The sequence below is a fragment of the Haemaphysalis longicornis genome, unplaced genomic scaffold (genome assembly GCF_048455015.1).
Source record: "Haemaphysalis longicornis isolate Haplotype H1 unplaced genomic scaffold, Haemaphysalis longicornis Haplotype H1 scaffold_7, whole genome shotgun sequence".
Taxonomy (NCBI): Eukaryota; Metazoa; Arthropoda; class Arachnida; order Ixodida; family Ixodidae; genus Haemaphysalis; species Haemaphysalis longicornis.
Window position 1 is genome coordinate 180,163,564 of NW_027526422.1, and position 16,040 is coordinate 180,179,603.

At 46.7% G+C, this 16,040-nt stretch overlaps 1 protein-coding gene across 1 annotated transcript in view; it reads right to left on the bottom strand.

Moving 5' to 3' along the window:
- Nucleotides 1–16,040, bottom strand: part of LOC144147295 (uncharacterized) — a 49,636-nt gene that overhangs the window by 28,526 nt on the left and 5,070 nt on the right. The window contains exons 2-3 of the mRNA XM_077679392.1: nucleotides 14,019–14,220; nucleotides 6,378–6,653 (exon numbers count right to left, since the gene is read on the bottom strand). Coding sequence (XP_077535518.1) covers nucleotides 6,378–6,653; nucleotides 14,019–14,220 — 478 coding nt within the window. The remainder of the gene's footprint in view (nucleotides 1–6,377; nucleotides 6,654–14,018; nucleotides 14,221–16,040) is intronic.

Genomic DNA, 16,040 nt, shown 5'->3' on the forward strand with positions numbered 1-16,040 from the left:
TGTTGTCAACAGTCAACCCATTGAGGACCCCTAAGTCACTGTGAAGGAAAAGGGAGACCGAAGTGTCCTTTCAAGGCCCCCTTCATGATGAGTTGGGCGTGCTCAGTGGGAGGATTGTTGACAACAATGTAGCCTCCACAGTGCTGCACGCACCTCCTGAAATGAACTGCGGACGCTAAGAAACGCAGATCCTTCAATGCACAAACACAAAGCACGAGTTAACACTGCACTTGCGGTCTGCAAGACTATGCAGCAACTTGTAAGACCCTGCAGCAGCAACTGACGTAGAAAAAGACGAAATAAACAGCGTACCTCGGTTTTTAAGTGGCATTTGTTTGAATGATGATAAACAAACAATTTATTGAAAGGTAGGTTGCGATACGGTTGGATTCGCGCGTGTTTTGTTTATAGGGTGGTACCGCTGGCAGTGCGTATTTTCGCGGCTCCTGCAACATACATTATGCAAGCGGTGTCTACACTGTACACATTTTTGGAGCAATAACATTTTTATAGCATCTCTTCTGTTGCTGCCCCGCGTACTAAACCTCTTTTCTTGCATTTATTTACTTAGGGATCATTTTTACTTAGATTCAAGGGCTTTTTCAACCCGACTCCTTTAACATTTCTTGCAGCTGTTCTCCTGATTCATGGAACGAGATAACGTCTTCTTCAAATCTCACGTGGCTCGCCTTCTCCGCTGACTCAAAGAAATCGGAAAAAATGCTAGACAGACACACTAAAACCTCATCTTTACTATAGGTACTAAAATACTTGAAGGGGTGGATGGGTATAGCTATCTCTGACAAACTGTCAGGGCTGGTCCCATCCACGAGAATGAAATCCAGTGTACAATTAATATAGGCTCGACAGGAGATGCTCCGTAGGCCCACTCAGGTATTTACTAACAGTACGCTCCCTCTATCATGGAAAAGCATCGTACGCAACCAGTGATGACTGTGGAGCAGAAGCTTGGCACCTTACTAAGTCCCCGGAACAAAACACAAGGTCTGCCCAACAAGCAATGGAAGGAAGAACGATGGCAGTAATGTTAGACGATAGGAAAAGAGCATCCCATGTCAGAGAAGAAACTTGGGAGAGAGACATCATGGCTGAAGCTGGGAAGAAGTGGACATGGGATGGACATGTAATGTGCAGAAATTGACATCAGGTGGACCACCAGGCTCAAAGTGGCTAACTAAAGAATGGGACTACAGGTACAAGAAGGCAATTAATTCGATGGAGGGGCGAAATGAAAAAAAATTCGGAGGCAAAGAATGGGCCAGGCATCGCAAGGCAGGAGAGCTTAAAGGGACCCTGCAACACTCTTTGAGCAGTGCAAGTAAACCTGCACGACGTTTACAGGGGTGAGACAGCTGAATCAGATTTGGGAGCAGTTTTTGGAGCAGCGAAATATCGATTTTAGAGCAGAAGAACCTTGATTTGGAGCAGAAGAACGACATTTATTATGTCACCTTAGGAGCCAAAATAATCAAATTTTTGGCAACTCACGGGTGAAAAGTGCACTTTTTGATTGATTTTGAACGTACCTAACACTGAAACAGCCTTTCAATAAAGTTTTTTCTACCAGAGTATCACAAGGTACGAACTGCACTACCTTTTTACTAGCCATTTTTGAATTCTTAGGCTCTATGCATAGATAGCGTGGAGTTCCATTGATAATATCGAATTGAAAAACTAAGCGATCGTAAGGCATTTTTATTATCATGTGAATGCCAAAATTGTTACTTTTGTAATCCTATGCAGACTCGTCTTTATGCACAAGTGTAGAGCCACGGCCAAAGCGAGGTCACAGTCGTCGCACCCCACCAGCCCTCCCATTTCAATCCCCAAGGTGCATGTTCACTACGATCGTAATCTGAGTAACGTTGGTATGTTTATCCACCTCCCTTCTTTTGGCAATAAATTTAACTTCAGATAAATGAACCATTATTACTAGCGTGCAATAATAGCCCGTCCCGCTATCGAAGACTGCTTGAACATTTCGCAGCGATGTAGCCTGTGCCGCCACTTCTGCACGTCGATCGTCCCATTCCCGTCGCTCGCAAGTCCGCTGGGAAAGACATCAATAACTCAGTGTTTTATAACACCGCAATGAGTCCGAAATTTCACTTCAAGCACGTACCGGCCTCACACTCAAGGCCGAAACACGGCGAATTCGCGGGCGCCATGTTGTTTTTGATGAGCTCCCGTCTTTTGAGTCGCGCCCCTTCCAGCAACCGATCAAACGACTAAATGTAAACCCAGCCACCCCCATAACTAAAACCAAGATAGAAATTGGCGAAGAGCGCTCTGCCTGAACCACACGGAACTGCTTCGCCAGGCGGCCATGTTTTCATATCTTCATCACACCAAGGTGGCGGTGCCCAGTAATGTCGTTCCGGAGATACGGCGCTCCAAAAATTGCCGTTTTTTCATCAACTTGCACAAGCGGTTTGACGCCTACGTACACCTAAGCATTTTTTCTACAGGACTTTGCAATGGTTTTCAATGGGAAAATTTTAAAAACGCAAAGAATATAACATGTGCAACCCTACATTGTGACTTTAGAAAAAAACTACCTCGGGGACAATTTTAAGCAGGTTTTTCATGGAATGATCAATCAATTCAACCTTTACAAACAGCATCACCTTGGGTGTGCTGGAAAATTATGCCGTCAGTAAGCATTTTTCCGCACTGGAACTGACGGGAGCGTTAAAATCCTTGGCTCTCAGACTGTTTTGGAGCAGTTTGGCGCAATTTTTGCGATTTTCAAGCTTTTGGAGCAGCCTGGCGCAGGAAAGCAGATTTGTATCAAATCTGCGCAATATGCGCAGCTGCCTCACCCCTGCATTTAGATTACACCACCAGGAATACCTGGGCCAAATATCACACACGCACGTAAAGCGGCGAGCTCGCAGAAAAACCAACCGCACTCTCTTCAGTTTTCCTCATTATGCACCCCTGGCATGACCTAAACCACGTCATTACGGCCATGGCTGTCCTATTGGCTGTCGCTGGTCAACTTCACGGCTTATTTCTCACATTTCCAGAGACAATTCGCCGTCATCGGCACTGTGTACCAACCTCTTCTATGCCTGAACCTGTACGCATACTTTTGGTGTTTCTTTCGTGTTTTGGGTGCGCTAGGAGTTTGAGTGACGGACTCAATAATCCCCTTTCAACGAGACCACGTTTATTGCTTCAAAAACGCCCTACCAGCTTGAGCATGCACTTGCGAGCAGGCAGCCATGCCTGCTTTTTTGTGGCACCAGACCGGAAATAGACCCCTCCACGTTGCGGGAAAAAGGACAAAACTCCCCGGCCTGTGATATATCGAAGGCCGCCGAAGTGAACATCGCGAGACGCCCCCCTCTCTAGGAGAGAGCGCGCAGCTTTCATCGCATTGTCTGTGGTCGAGCTGAGTGGAAACAATTATGCACAATTTCTCATCGTGCGTAGTTTCAGTGATACTCAACGGATTTTCATCATGCTTGCGGGAGGAGATTGCTGGGACAATAGACTTCACCCAAAAAAACATTTTCAGTAGTTGATGGTAAGCGCTGCAGGGTCCCTTTAAAGGAACATGGGATAGGCCTTTGCCCTGCTGTGGACACACGGCAAGCCGATGATGATGTATATGATTTACTATTACTGGGAATCCCTCTCTGCAAAACGTTACCTCTTGTACTCGCATTACAGGAAACCAATAAACTTGGCCCAATTTGATTTGGAAACAAATGCGTGCTTGTGTTGCCAACTTGAGGGGTAGAAACTTGGGTAGACTCTAACGTCATCGTACTGAACACGGATATAGAAAATTATGGTGTGTACCCAACTGCTGCATAATTGACACATGTTTTGAACATAACACGTCGAACTTGTGCACTGTATCGAACTCTGCAGCACTCCCAAAACAGAAGGTCAGCATTCCCGCAATACACTGCAGCCAGGGGTGGCATGCAAGGCGTTTGCGACACTCAGAAGTGGATGTTTAGAGTTTCTTCCTTAATTCATTTCCCAACCCCAAGCATCACTCCCACCATCCTTCTTTCCGTAGCTTGTTGGGCTGGCTTGGGCAAATTTTATTTCAAGGAATTCAGTAAATATAGCCAAATGTCGCTGCATCTACAAGCGCAGATATGACAAAATAGGACGATTTAGCCAAAATTTCATCTATAAAACTGCATCACAAACTCCTCAGAAAGCAGAGTAAACAATCACCGAAGTTCTTCAAACCGAAATACAGGCTCAAACCGAGGCTCAATAAGGAGCACAAATTACGATTAGAGCCCTCAAGAGCTCTATCTACTATGCTCTTTAAGCACTAACCCTCAAAAATTATTTTCCTGCGTGAAAAAAAAACTGCCTCATCGCAACTGCCTTCACGAGAAGGAACCACTCGCTATACTTGCTATGGAATCCTCCCCACCACAAATGAAGGGTGCGCAAATTATGCGCACCCTGAACTTTTTTTTTTAAAACTTGGTTTTTCAGCTAGGGGGTTCGCAAATTATACGAGAAGGTACTACATATGGTAATTGAAGCAAGTTCTCAGCCCGTCTGTCACGTGAGACCATCTCCTGGGGGGGCATTTACCCAAACTTCGATCATACGACACTTGGTGATATGGTGCCTTCGCACGGTCCTTTAAAAGTCGTATTATCAGGGTTCCATTGTGATAGGTATATACTGGAGAAGAAACTGCCGCTCACCGGCTATGGCGCCATGGGGGCTGCCATACATTGCATTCTTACTTGGCCTAGATTTCAAAATGGCTTCTTTTCCCCCTGATGCCAAGATCAACCACAGGGTAAACTTTCTTTTTTTTTTTTAGTCCTTCTTGCACGAAGCTAATCAAACACCTCTGCCAGATAAATCATTCAACAGCTATGCTTATGTTGAAAACGCAGCTCTACACAGTATTTTAACAGCAACATTGTGATTCTTTTGAGTCAAAAACAACCTTTCAGCTTCTTCGTGAGCCAAACCAAGTGACAACGGAACGCTTCTCTGCAGTATGTGGCCTTGACGCTCCTTGACCCATGACTCATGTAGCCACTAGCACCAGATTTCCCTCTAGTATACAGTGGCATGAAACTTTCACCATCATCACCAGCCTATCTACGGCCATTGCAGGGCAAAGGCCTCTCCCATTATTCTCCAATTACCCCGGTCCTGTGCTAACTGCGACCAACTTATCCCCGCAAACTTCTTGATTTCATCTGCCCATCTAACTTTCTGCCGCCTCCTGCCACGCTTGCCTTCTCTAGGGATCCACTCTGTTACCCTTAACCCTTTGAGGGTCACGGCCGTACGTGTACGGCATCGGCAAACACTTTCAAAATGGTCAATGACGTACATGTACGGCATTGCTTGTGTCTTCAAAAAGCGCGCCTTTTTTCACCAACTTCTCTTGCTTGGCATGTGCTGCCACACTGCGGAAATACGTCAAATTATTTTCTTGCGCTGATGGCTCTTCTTTTTATTTTTGTATGATTTACTTCAGCGGCACGCCGGCTATCGCTTGCGCATCCGCTAACGAGGGGTCGCGCTGGGTATCGCCCACCAGGCGCCCGGGCGCCTGCGAAACTGAGGAGGCCCTTTTCTCCTTTTTTTGCATTTTCTGAGTGGTGCGCCATCTATGGCTCCCGCATCCAGCCACGCGCGCACACAGCTTTTGGTATTGTCCTCCGGGCGCTTCCCGCTTTTTGCGGCCTCGAAACTGATGTCTATCTGATTTTGATTCACTCAAAAGGTGCCGGCTTGTTACTCTCTCGTTTTCATTTAGAATTTTTCTTGTGTTACTCATTAATAAACCACACGTTGCATTCTTACTTGGCCTGGCTTATATACCACACAAATGATTTTTTTGTCCCTTTATGGTCACCCTAAAAAATTACGATATTTTTTTCTCGAAATAGATTTATCTGAAGAATTGAAATCACCAATAAAAAAATCGACCCTGGGGGGTCACATTTGGCTAAAAAATTCGACCCTCAAATGGTTAATGACCAACGGTTATCTTGCCTTCGCATTACATGCCCTGCCCGGGCCCATTTCTTCATCTTAATTGCTACTAATATGTCCTTAACACGTGGTTGTTCCCTGACCCACTCCGCTCTCTTTTGTCCCTTAATGTTACACCTATCATCTTCCGCTCCATTGCCCGCTGAGTGGTCCTCACTTTAAGTTGAGCCCTCTTAGTGAGCCTCCAAGTTTCTGCCCCATAGGTGAGTACTGGTAAGATGCAGCTGTAACTTTAGAGTAAGATGCATGGAGCTTTACGATGCCCATTTAGTGCACATATGAATGAAGCCTGCCATGCACCCCAGTCTGCAATGGAGAAGGAAGAGAGAGAGAGAGAGAAAATGGCTGACCGGCTCTGAAAGGTAGAATGCGTGCGCACTGCCTCAGCTGGAGTTCCGACGGGAATCCCAGGCACATGTGGCGCAGGGCCGTGTATCCCCGCTGACCACTGGCCAGCCTAATTTCCAGGGCCTTGCGCGTCAGCACATCCACCCAGTCGCCCGTAATTGAGGCCGGTTCGCTCGTCCCGTTGGTGCAAGCTGTTGCTGTGGTTGTGGCAGGGCCGGTGGCTGCAGGGTTCTCCACATCCTCCTCCTCCTTATCCTCCTCTTCCTCCTCCCAATCACCTGCATCCACGGAAGACCGAGGAGTGTCACCCTTTGAATCTGGAACAAACCACGTGGTTAAGTGTGTACTATACAGAGGAGACAGCTGCACTGCACTTTACAAATTGGGGTTAGCAACAGTTTGCTGAAACAAGGGACTCGAAGGAAGTTTTGTGTGCGTAACCCATCCACGGTTTTCACTACGCACGTGCGCCTAATACTGATACATTAGCATTCATTTCTGCTCGTTCGGTGTTTGATATTATTTCATCCTTCGGAAAGCAAAAATGTCAACTTGAACGGAGAGGCTGCAACCGCTGTGTTGACATACACGCTTTCTGAGCTCAAGGCAAACTTGGCTGCTACAATTCATGGCCTGGTGTTCTTTACGTACCATTTCTGAGAATCAGTTTTTTGTGTGCCCATGACGAACAGAATTTCCCACGGTAGGTTGTGCATGCAACGTAAGCACTCTGTCTGCACCAAATGACATGCGTAGAGGGCCCGAGCGGTCACGTGGATGAACCCTGAGCAAAACCCCAACTACTGTTTGATCTGTGATTGTTCTTGCATTGAAGGACGATTATATAGAGCAGTTAGACAGCAAAAGCACAAAAAGTGAGATGAGCACAAAAAAAAAAAAAAGAAAAAAAGAATGCTGAGCAAAGCTGCCCTACAACGAAAATATGATCGCAAAAAAGGTACTGGGTACATTTATATGCAGGTATGTTTGGATGCTTCAGTTCGGTGATCAGTGCAATAAATGATTTTCAACAACATTTTCAGTGTGGGGTTGAGGAGGAGGCACGGAGGCAGGGAGGAGGCAAAAACAAAGAGGCAGGGAGAGGGGTGGCTGTTTCTTCAACCCCGTGGTTTTGTGTGGTAACCAGCGTTGTCATCAATTTCATTTTATGGGTGATTCTTCTTCACAAGCACCAATGGATGAACATATCATATCAATATTTGCAATTACAAGCTAGTCTAAAATTTCAGTGAGGAAAAGAGATTAGAGAGAGCAGATTTTTTTTTATTGCTTCCTCATGGTAATCACCACGTCATCTCATCTTGCAGCAAGACATTAGAAGTGATGTGATTAGGTCGAGTCATTTTGGAGCAGCTTTTGGAGCAGCCAAAAGTAGGTTTTGGAGCAGCCAAATCAGCTTTTGGAGCAGCCAGAGCTAGCACTAAAATTTGAGAAATATTGCTGAAAGGGGTGCAAAACAACCAAGAGGAGCCCCAAAAGCAGCATCCTGGACACACAGAAATGTTTAAACAATTAAAATGCCTTCAGTGAAGACGAGTGTCTGCCGCACAGATGTCTTTTAGCAGTGACTATGAAATGCCTCAAGACAAGAACCAACAGAGTTCGTGCGAGCGTGTACATGCATTCACTGCATGAGCAAACAGACCATAAAAGAACTTGAAGTTTTATTTTAAAAATTACTATCAGGGTAGCATTCCAATCAGTAGGCGACAGAACGTTTTGTAAAACCATAATGAACGGAACGCAGCGACACGTAACAGAATGTACTGAGTGCATTTTATGTAAAGGCTTCCAGTGCCCAGCCTAAATGTCTGTTTCTCTCCTGGTTCCCAAGACGAAATCGCATGCTACATCTCCTCTCCGACTTCTACACTCGCTTTCCAATTTGCAGGGGATTACGTTTGCAACAACGCCAACTGTCTGGCTTTTCTGAGCGGTAAAACTGTCTTCATGAAGCGCCCACCCAGCTTGTGAAAGAGGGCCATCTATGATGATCATTGAGTAGGTGGACCAACGGCCAACTTATTTGAAACGAGGACAAAAAAATCAGTGAAAAAGTCGACCACATTCTTCACGAAGAGTAGCTTTGAAAAGAAAGTTTTATCATAAAATGCTTTCCTGAAGCGCTCCTGTAGCATTCCTCCAAAACGATATGTTGAGTCAGGCAAGATCACTTTCTTCGAAGCTCGGCTTACAGCCGGTCCCAAATTGAGCCACCTTGAACTTTCGTCCCTTTCCTGCTAGCTACCCTTGCAATGTTCTCTTCATCTAGACCCCTCGGAGTTAGTCACGTGAACTCCTGCCAAGCTTTCATCATCATCATCATCATAACTAGCCTATCTACGCCCACTGCAGGGCAAAGGCCTCTCCCATTAATCTCCAGTTATACCGGTCCTCTGCTAACTCCCCAAGCTTTATTACAAAGCAGATAGTCAAGCGTGAACCACATGGCACGTTTTCACACGCGATTCGTGCGCGTCGGCGTTGTGAGCACGATATTTTTCATGCCCGCATCGACGATATCACGCCCACGGCACCTTCTACCTCGATGAGAAACTAACGAGCGACGCGTGCGACAATGGGAGGAGCTTGGTGACTTGCCCCAATGGGAAGGCGCGCGCCTCATGGCGGAAGATTCAAGGCGCTCGAGACAGCCAGCTGGCTCAGACAGAGATGCTTAGGCTTACTACCCGGGCAGATATTGCGTGGGTGCTTTCACTAGCGGCACGGATGATGCTTTATAGTACCGTTTTCGCTTGCATTATAAGCTCCTTTAGTGCACAAACAACTTCGTGTGTGTCTTGAGCAGCATTTTAGAAAGCTGTTAGACGCAGTCGCTCGAGATCCCCGCACCACTTCGCGGCCAGAGCCGCCGCCATGTTGCCGCCGCCGGCCGCGCCACGTGCACCGTACGGGTGTTTCGCGGCAGCGTCACCGCCCCTGTGGCGTGTGCAGCATGTTTTTGCGAGCAGAAAACACTCCAATAATCCCTCCTCTTCAACGCTCATGGTGTAAAGAGCACGCCACATCGAGGAAGCCCAGCGCAAGATTGGCGCCGATTGCTTGAAATCAGAGTTTTTGTAGCAGGATGTAGCAGGATTTACCTCTCGGCGCAGTGAGGCGCAATTGGCGCAGCTACCACATCACTGCGTTAGGCATGGCTGGCAGCCATCTGAAGGGACCCTCCCTTTAAGATCAGGACCACCTGAATTTGTTGACAGCCCTTCACCAAATATAATTTCTTGGATTTGGTGGAAAGCCTGTAACTCCACTCTTGGGGTTGCGACGATTGCATTTCGCATGCACAATATATCTCCGCAAAATCGTACAAGAGTCGGGGCAACACGGAAAAGTCCACACACCATTCATCCGTCATTAGTGCGATAAAAGTCAGCACAACACAAATGGACGCACATATAGCATGCATATCAGCAACAGGCGCTCCCCTTTGACATGGCATCGAAAGGAGGCTTCGCTTTGGCTCTGACAGACAGCAGCACTTTTGCATAAAGCCTACACATCACCACCACTTCGCTTGATTCCGGTTTACCGTGATGCAAACAGCAGCTGCTGTTTGTGTCCCCGAATAGAGAGGAAGGAGAGAAATATGTGGTTTGATTAGCCATTTCTCAGAAATTATCTTTCGGCACCATATCAACGCTAAAGGGGCTATGGGAAGGACAGACTTCATTTGAAACCCACTCACTGTTTGTCTCCATTATCCTTTTAACACATAGCAGGTAGAGAAAAGCGACATTGCTAACAGCATCCCGCTGGATTGCTTAAAACATGGCAACTCAAACAGGCACGGTCACTTTCTCCGGAGGAGCTGAAACACACACTTGTAGCATGGAGGCCACACCAATTGATAGCTGTACTATTAATCCTTTCAGCGTCAATGACGTACATGTACGCCACCTGCAAACACCTTCAAAATGGTCAATGACAAATGGACATCATCACTTGTATGCTAAAAAAGCGCGCTGTTTTCGATCACTTATCTTGCTTGGCATGTGCTGCCACACTGCGGAAATGCGTGAAATTTCTTTCTTGCGCCAGTGGCTGTTCTTTTCTTTCTTTATGCTTTACTGCAGTGGTGCGCCGGCCATCGCTTACGCATCCAGTCACGCGCGGGCCCGCAACGGCTAGTTTCGGTTTCATCCTCTGGGCGCTTCCCCTTTCTTGCGCCCGCAAACCTCTTTTAGAATTTTTCTTGTGTTACTCATGAAGTAGCCACACGTTTATATAACAACACAAACAATTATTTGTCACTTTAGAGTAACCGTAAAAGAATTACCACAATTTTTTCTCGAAGTAGATTCGTCCGAACAATTTATATCAGCAATAAAAAAATCGAACCTTCGGGGGTCGCGTTTGCCAAAAAATATTGACCCCCAAAGAGTTAAACAGTGATCCGGGTCAGGGCCTCGTCAGTTAGACACCACTAAAAGGCCAGACTTAAATGCAGATATGCTAAGACCGACAGAAGATGCATGGTCAAGAATTGTGTTGCAGGCCAATTGTAATGTTTCCTCAACACGACCCAGACTACCGGACTACCGGGGTTCACCCAAAAAGTAATGTAATCCGCATAGAAGGAGTGCTTGAGGCCAGGGATCCTGGCTAGTCGTGAGGGCAGTGATAACAGGGCAAGGTTAAAGAAAGTGGGGAAGAGTATAGAGCCCTGGGGGATTTTGTATATGTAGTGGATACGGGGTGGAGTGAGCAGAGAGGAAGTTTGTGCTTTCCGGACAACAGGTCTACCGCCGTAGACCTGGGGGTTCTACCGCGCCGCTCTGTGGAAACCAAACCTGCCCTCGTTGTACAACCATTGTCTATGTGAAGGCGCCATCGGCTCCGACACACCAGCCTGCTTCGACGCAAGCCAATTATCAAAGCGAGGAGAGCGCCCCTCAACCGTCTGAATGCCACCCACAGAATTGAAAATGAATTATATGGTCCCTTATGTTAGATAGAAAGCGGTAGCCTGTGACCAGGGAACCAAATAAGCGGCAGTGTGACCACAAATGGATTCATTAAAAATTTTGAGCCTCACCCTACCACAATGCATCTGCTGTTTCGCAACTTCCACTCCCAGGTAGCTCAGGTCTCCCGCCCCCTCAAGTGCACTTTGAACCGCAAACAACTTTCCCAGCATCTCGCATCCTGTACACTATACCCTACCTCTGCCTCTTACTTGCCTGGACAAACCGCCTTGAAGCAGCCTTCCGTGCCCTCTATCGTTTGGCACTGGGGGTACCTCATTATGCCGCCACACAAAACGTCTTAGCCCTGGCTCATTAAGAAGGGAGCCTCCCACAGCCTCCACTACGGTCAAAACAAGTGTCGACATGTTTTGAAGCAGAGTCAAACACACACAAGCAAAGGCACTCTCGCAGACAAGAGCTTGCGCGCACGGGTTCTTAGACCTCACAGCAACCTCAAAGTAACGGCACAACGTGGTGTGCATGAACCTGCAGGGTTCAGGGGCTTCGACTCACATCAGCAACGCCCCACAAGAAAGTGAGGCGGAAAGTCGCACTGTGCACTGTTGAAGCCTGCATGCCACGTCAACATGCACACACACCGCAGCTGATTCGCAACACCCAGGGGTGAGACAGCTGAATCAAAATTGGGAGCAGTTTTTGGAGCACCAAATTCTCAATTTTGGAGCAGAAGAATCTTGATTTGGAGCAGAACAACGACATTTATTATGTCACCTTAGGAGCCTAAAAAATCAAGTTTTTGGCAACTCACAGGGGAAAAGTGCACTTTTTAATCGGTTTTCAACGTACATAACACTGAAACAGCCTTTCTATAAAGTTTTTTCTACCAGAGTATCACAAGGTACGAACTGCACTGCCTTTTTAGAAACCGTTTTTAAATGCTTAGGCTCAATGTATAGACAGCGTGCAGTGCCGTTGAGAATATCTAATTGAAAAACTAAACAATTATAAGGCATTTTTATTATCATGTATATCCCGAAAGTAATATTTTTGTATTCCCATACGGGGCTTTACACACAAGTGTACAGCCACGGCAAAAGTTGCGCAAAGCAAGGTGACAGTCGTCGTACCCTACCAGCCCTCCCATTTCAATCCCGGGGACAAAGTGCACATTCACTACGATCGTAATTTGAGTAACGTTGGTATGCTTAGCCTCCTCCCTCTTGGCATTACGTTTCACTTCAGATAGATGAACCATTATTACTAGCGTGCAATAACAGCCCGTTCCGCTTTCGGACACTACCTGAACATTTTGCAGCGATGTAGCCTACCCCACCACTTCTGCAATGTCAATCATCCCATTCCCGCCGCTCGCAAGCTCGCTGTCAAAGGCAGCCATAGCTGAGCGTTTTATAACACCGCAATGAGTCAGAAATTTCACTTCAAGCATGCACAGCGCCTCACACTCAAGGCCAAAACACGGCGAATTCGCGCACCCGTTTGTTTTTGATGAACTCCCGTCTTTCGAGTCGCGCAACTTCCCGCAACAGATCAAACGACTAAATGTAAACCCAGCCACCCCCATAACCCAATCCACGGTAGAAATAGGCGAAGGGCCCTCTGCCTGAACCACAAACAACTGCTTCGCCCGGCGGCCATGTTTTTCAATCTTCACCACACCGAGATGGCGGCGCCCAGTGATGTCGTTCCGGAGATACACAGCTCCGAAAATTGCCATTTTTTCATCAACTTGCAAAAGTACCTTGCGCATTAGTACACATAGGTATTTTTTTACAAGACATTTCAATGGTTTTCGATGAGAAAACTTTAAAAATCTCCAGAATATAACATTTCCGACCCAACATTGCTACGCTCGAAAAAACTATCTCGGGGTCAATTTTATGTGGTTTTTTTTATTGAATGATCAATCAATTACCTTTACAAACAGCATCACCTTAGGAATGTTGGAAAATTATGCCGTCAGTAAGCATTTTTCCGCACTGAAACTAACGGGAGCGCTAAACTCCTTGGCTCTCAGACTGTTTCGGAGCAGTTTGGCGCAATGTTTACAATTTTCAAGCTTTTGGAGCAGTCTGGCGCAGGAAAACCCATCTGTATCAAAACTGCGCAATATGCACAGCTGTCTCACCCCTGAACACTGGACACTGACATTCAATTGGCCTTTTAGTGTTTTTGCGAGCGTTGCTGCAGTTAATGAGGGTTTAAGTTACTGAGGGTTTAAGAGTCGCTTTACTGCTACAGATGCAAGACGCCAGCTCTTTCGCCCAATAGGCCATTTAACGCTTTTGCATTAAAATAAACACCCAGTCGACTGTTGCAATGTTAACCAACAAAAACTATCAGCACCCCCTGTGGTGCTGATAGTTTTTGTGTTTGTTCAGGCCTGGCACAACCGCAGGTGGCTATGGCCATAAAAGAAATAACATTAGTTCGTTCTGGGCCGACAGACAGATCGGACAGTACGGTTTGTTGTTCCTTGCTTCTTCGCGGACCTGGTGGCCTTCTGTTCGCGGTAACCTACAGCGCTGCCATCCCCACTTACGTCACTGACATTTGCTGAAATTAAACAAAATGTCCAAGGAGCCTCCGCCAGCGGAAAGTGACGACTGTACAAAGCTACATGTGGATCGCGGACAAAACACGGGTGCCACCAACCGTCGTCTGAAGAAGAGTCCCGGCAGTTCTCCTTCTTGTCAGTGGTGCGCCTGTTCCCCCGAGGCCTCTTCCTCCCTCTTCCCTCCCGGCTGAGGGCGGCAGAGGAGGCAGAGGAGGCCGGGATGGTGGGCACGGCATTGTGCTTGAGCAGCCGCCGCCCGTCCGCCCGGTGCTGTTCAAACTGGTCGGCCCCAAAGTGGTCCTGTAGGTGCATGGCACGGCAACAGTCATCCCTTGGGGCTTGTAAGAGTCACAAGTAACAGACCCCACCAACAGGAATCGTGCATCTCTGCCATTAAGCACTGGCTTCGAGGGCCACAAAAGTACCAATTTTTATCAAGAACAAAAGAGGGGGAAGGGAGATGGACATCCTTAAAGGGCTGGCCTGCTTACCCCCCTTGGATCTGCAGCTTACTTTGAGTGATAAAATTGGAGCAGTGAGACTAATGAAATGTTGATTTGGTTTACCAACACCTTAAAATGGTGATATTTTTTGCTACTATTTAAATATTTCCATCAAACAACACTGCCAGCAATAAGCATACCATACCTGGTAAATATCGGGGGTCTAATTCCAAGTCTTATCTATTTCCTGTCCATTTGAAAGTGTCCATTTGGACCGAGCTCTGACTGCCTGAAAAGACAATTAGGTGTGGTGTGGCACAAGCAGGGAGAGGCATCAGCTTCTGTGTACATCGTTGGTCAGACGATTCGATTAACAAGCACAACAACGTCACGATTTCAATAGACACGAAGTGGACGCCTTTGGAGTGGACACAACTCAGAATTCCACTTTTGGATGCTGCTAATATGGTGTGCCAATGTGGAAATTTCTTTTTTTTTTTCTTTACCTACCGATGCTCACAGCAGTCGGCTGTAGTGGATGGAAAGAAAAAACGGTACCTCAATTAACTCATACTGCAGAACCCTTGTTATGCCTTTCGTAGAACCCAGACTGGGTTGTTTTTCTCGCTTTGCTTGACAAGAAGAGACACCTTTAGTAAATGACCCCCATTAATAGGGAAACCCAATGATAGGTTGTCAGTTCACAAGGGAAGTTGAGATGAACTTTAAACCCTATAAGCCATTCTTCCACTCCCAATACGAGGGTTTGATAGGTGTGCCAAAAATGAAAGGAAACAACTCAATTTTCCTTCGGAAACAACAAACAATTTGGAAACAACAAACAATTTTCCTTTCAAAACAATTTATCTTAACAGCAATGCTGTTAAGCTGATGGTTGGGCCAGGCAAACAAGTGCAGGAAAACCTCGCCAAGTGATGACATCATTGCGTGTGCCGGTACCACATTTACTGCGCTCAGGTGGGATTCGTGTCACCACATGTCGGAGGTGCAATATAACTGGTGCAAGCACGACTTTCGAAACGCGTTGCAGGGTGGCTCGCACTATTGCTTGTTGCGACGAGTGGTGCAGTTTTGATGGTGCAAAGAGAAGAATGCCACAATGGAAGAAGCCAAAAGGCCCAGGAGCGATAATGTTAATCAACTTGTTAATTAGCGTCCCACACACCAGACCACACAAGCTGAACAGTGGCCACCAGACGAGTTCAAAAATTTTGAGCAAACGCTCGTCCCACTGCACCCTCCGCTACTCTTGCCGGTATACACTGCGAAGCCAGTGGACACATGTGCATTGTACATACTTTATTGACCGAATGTTCATTACTCTTTGGGGGGTTAATAACGACACCACGCAGAAAACTTGACCGAGTCTGGAAGCATAACCACGCAGAAAACTTGGCCTAGCCTCCAAGCATAACCCCGCATAAACTTAGCCTCAGTCAAACCACAAACCCTTACTGTGATAACTGTGGTTTGCCAGAAACTGCTGAACATGTTTTATTGGAGTGTCCGGCATATAACCAGGAAAGGAACCACCTCGCCAAGAAGATCGAGTGCCTCAACAATGGACTTTTATCATTGAAAGCTCTTTTTGGACCATGGTCATCTCCATCATCCCAGCGAAAAGTGTTAGATGCACTGTTTGATTATTTACACGAC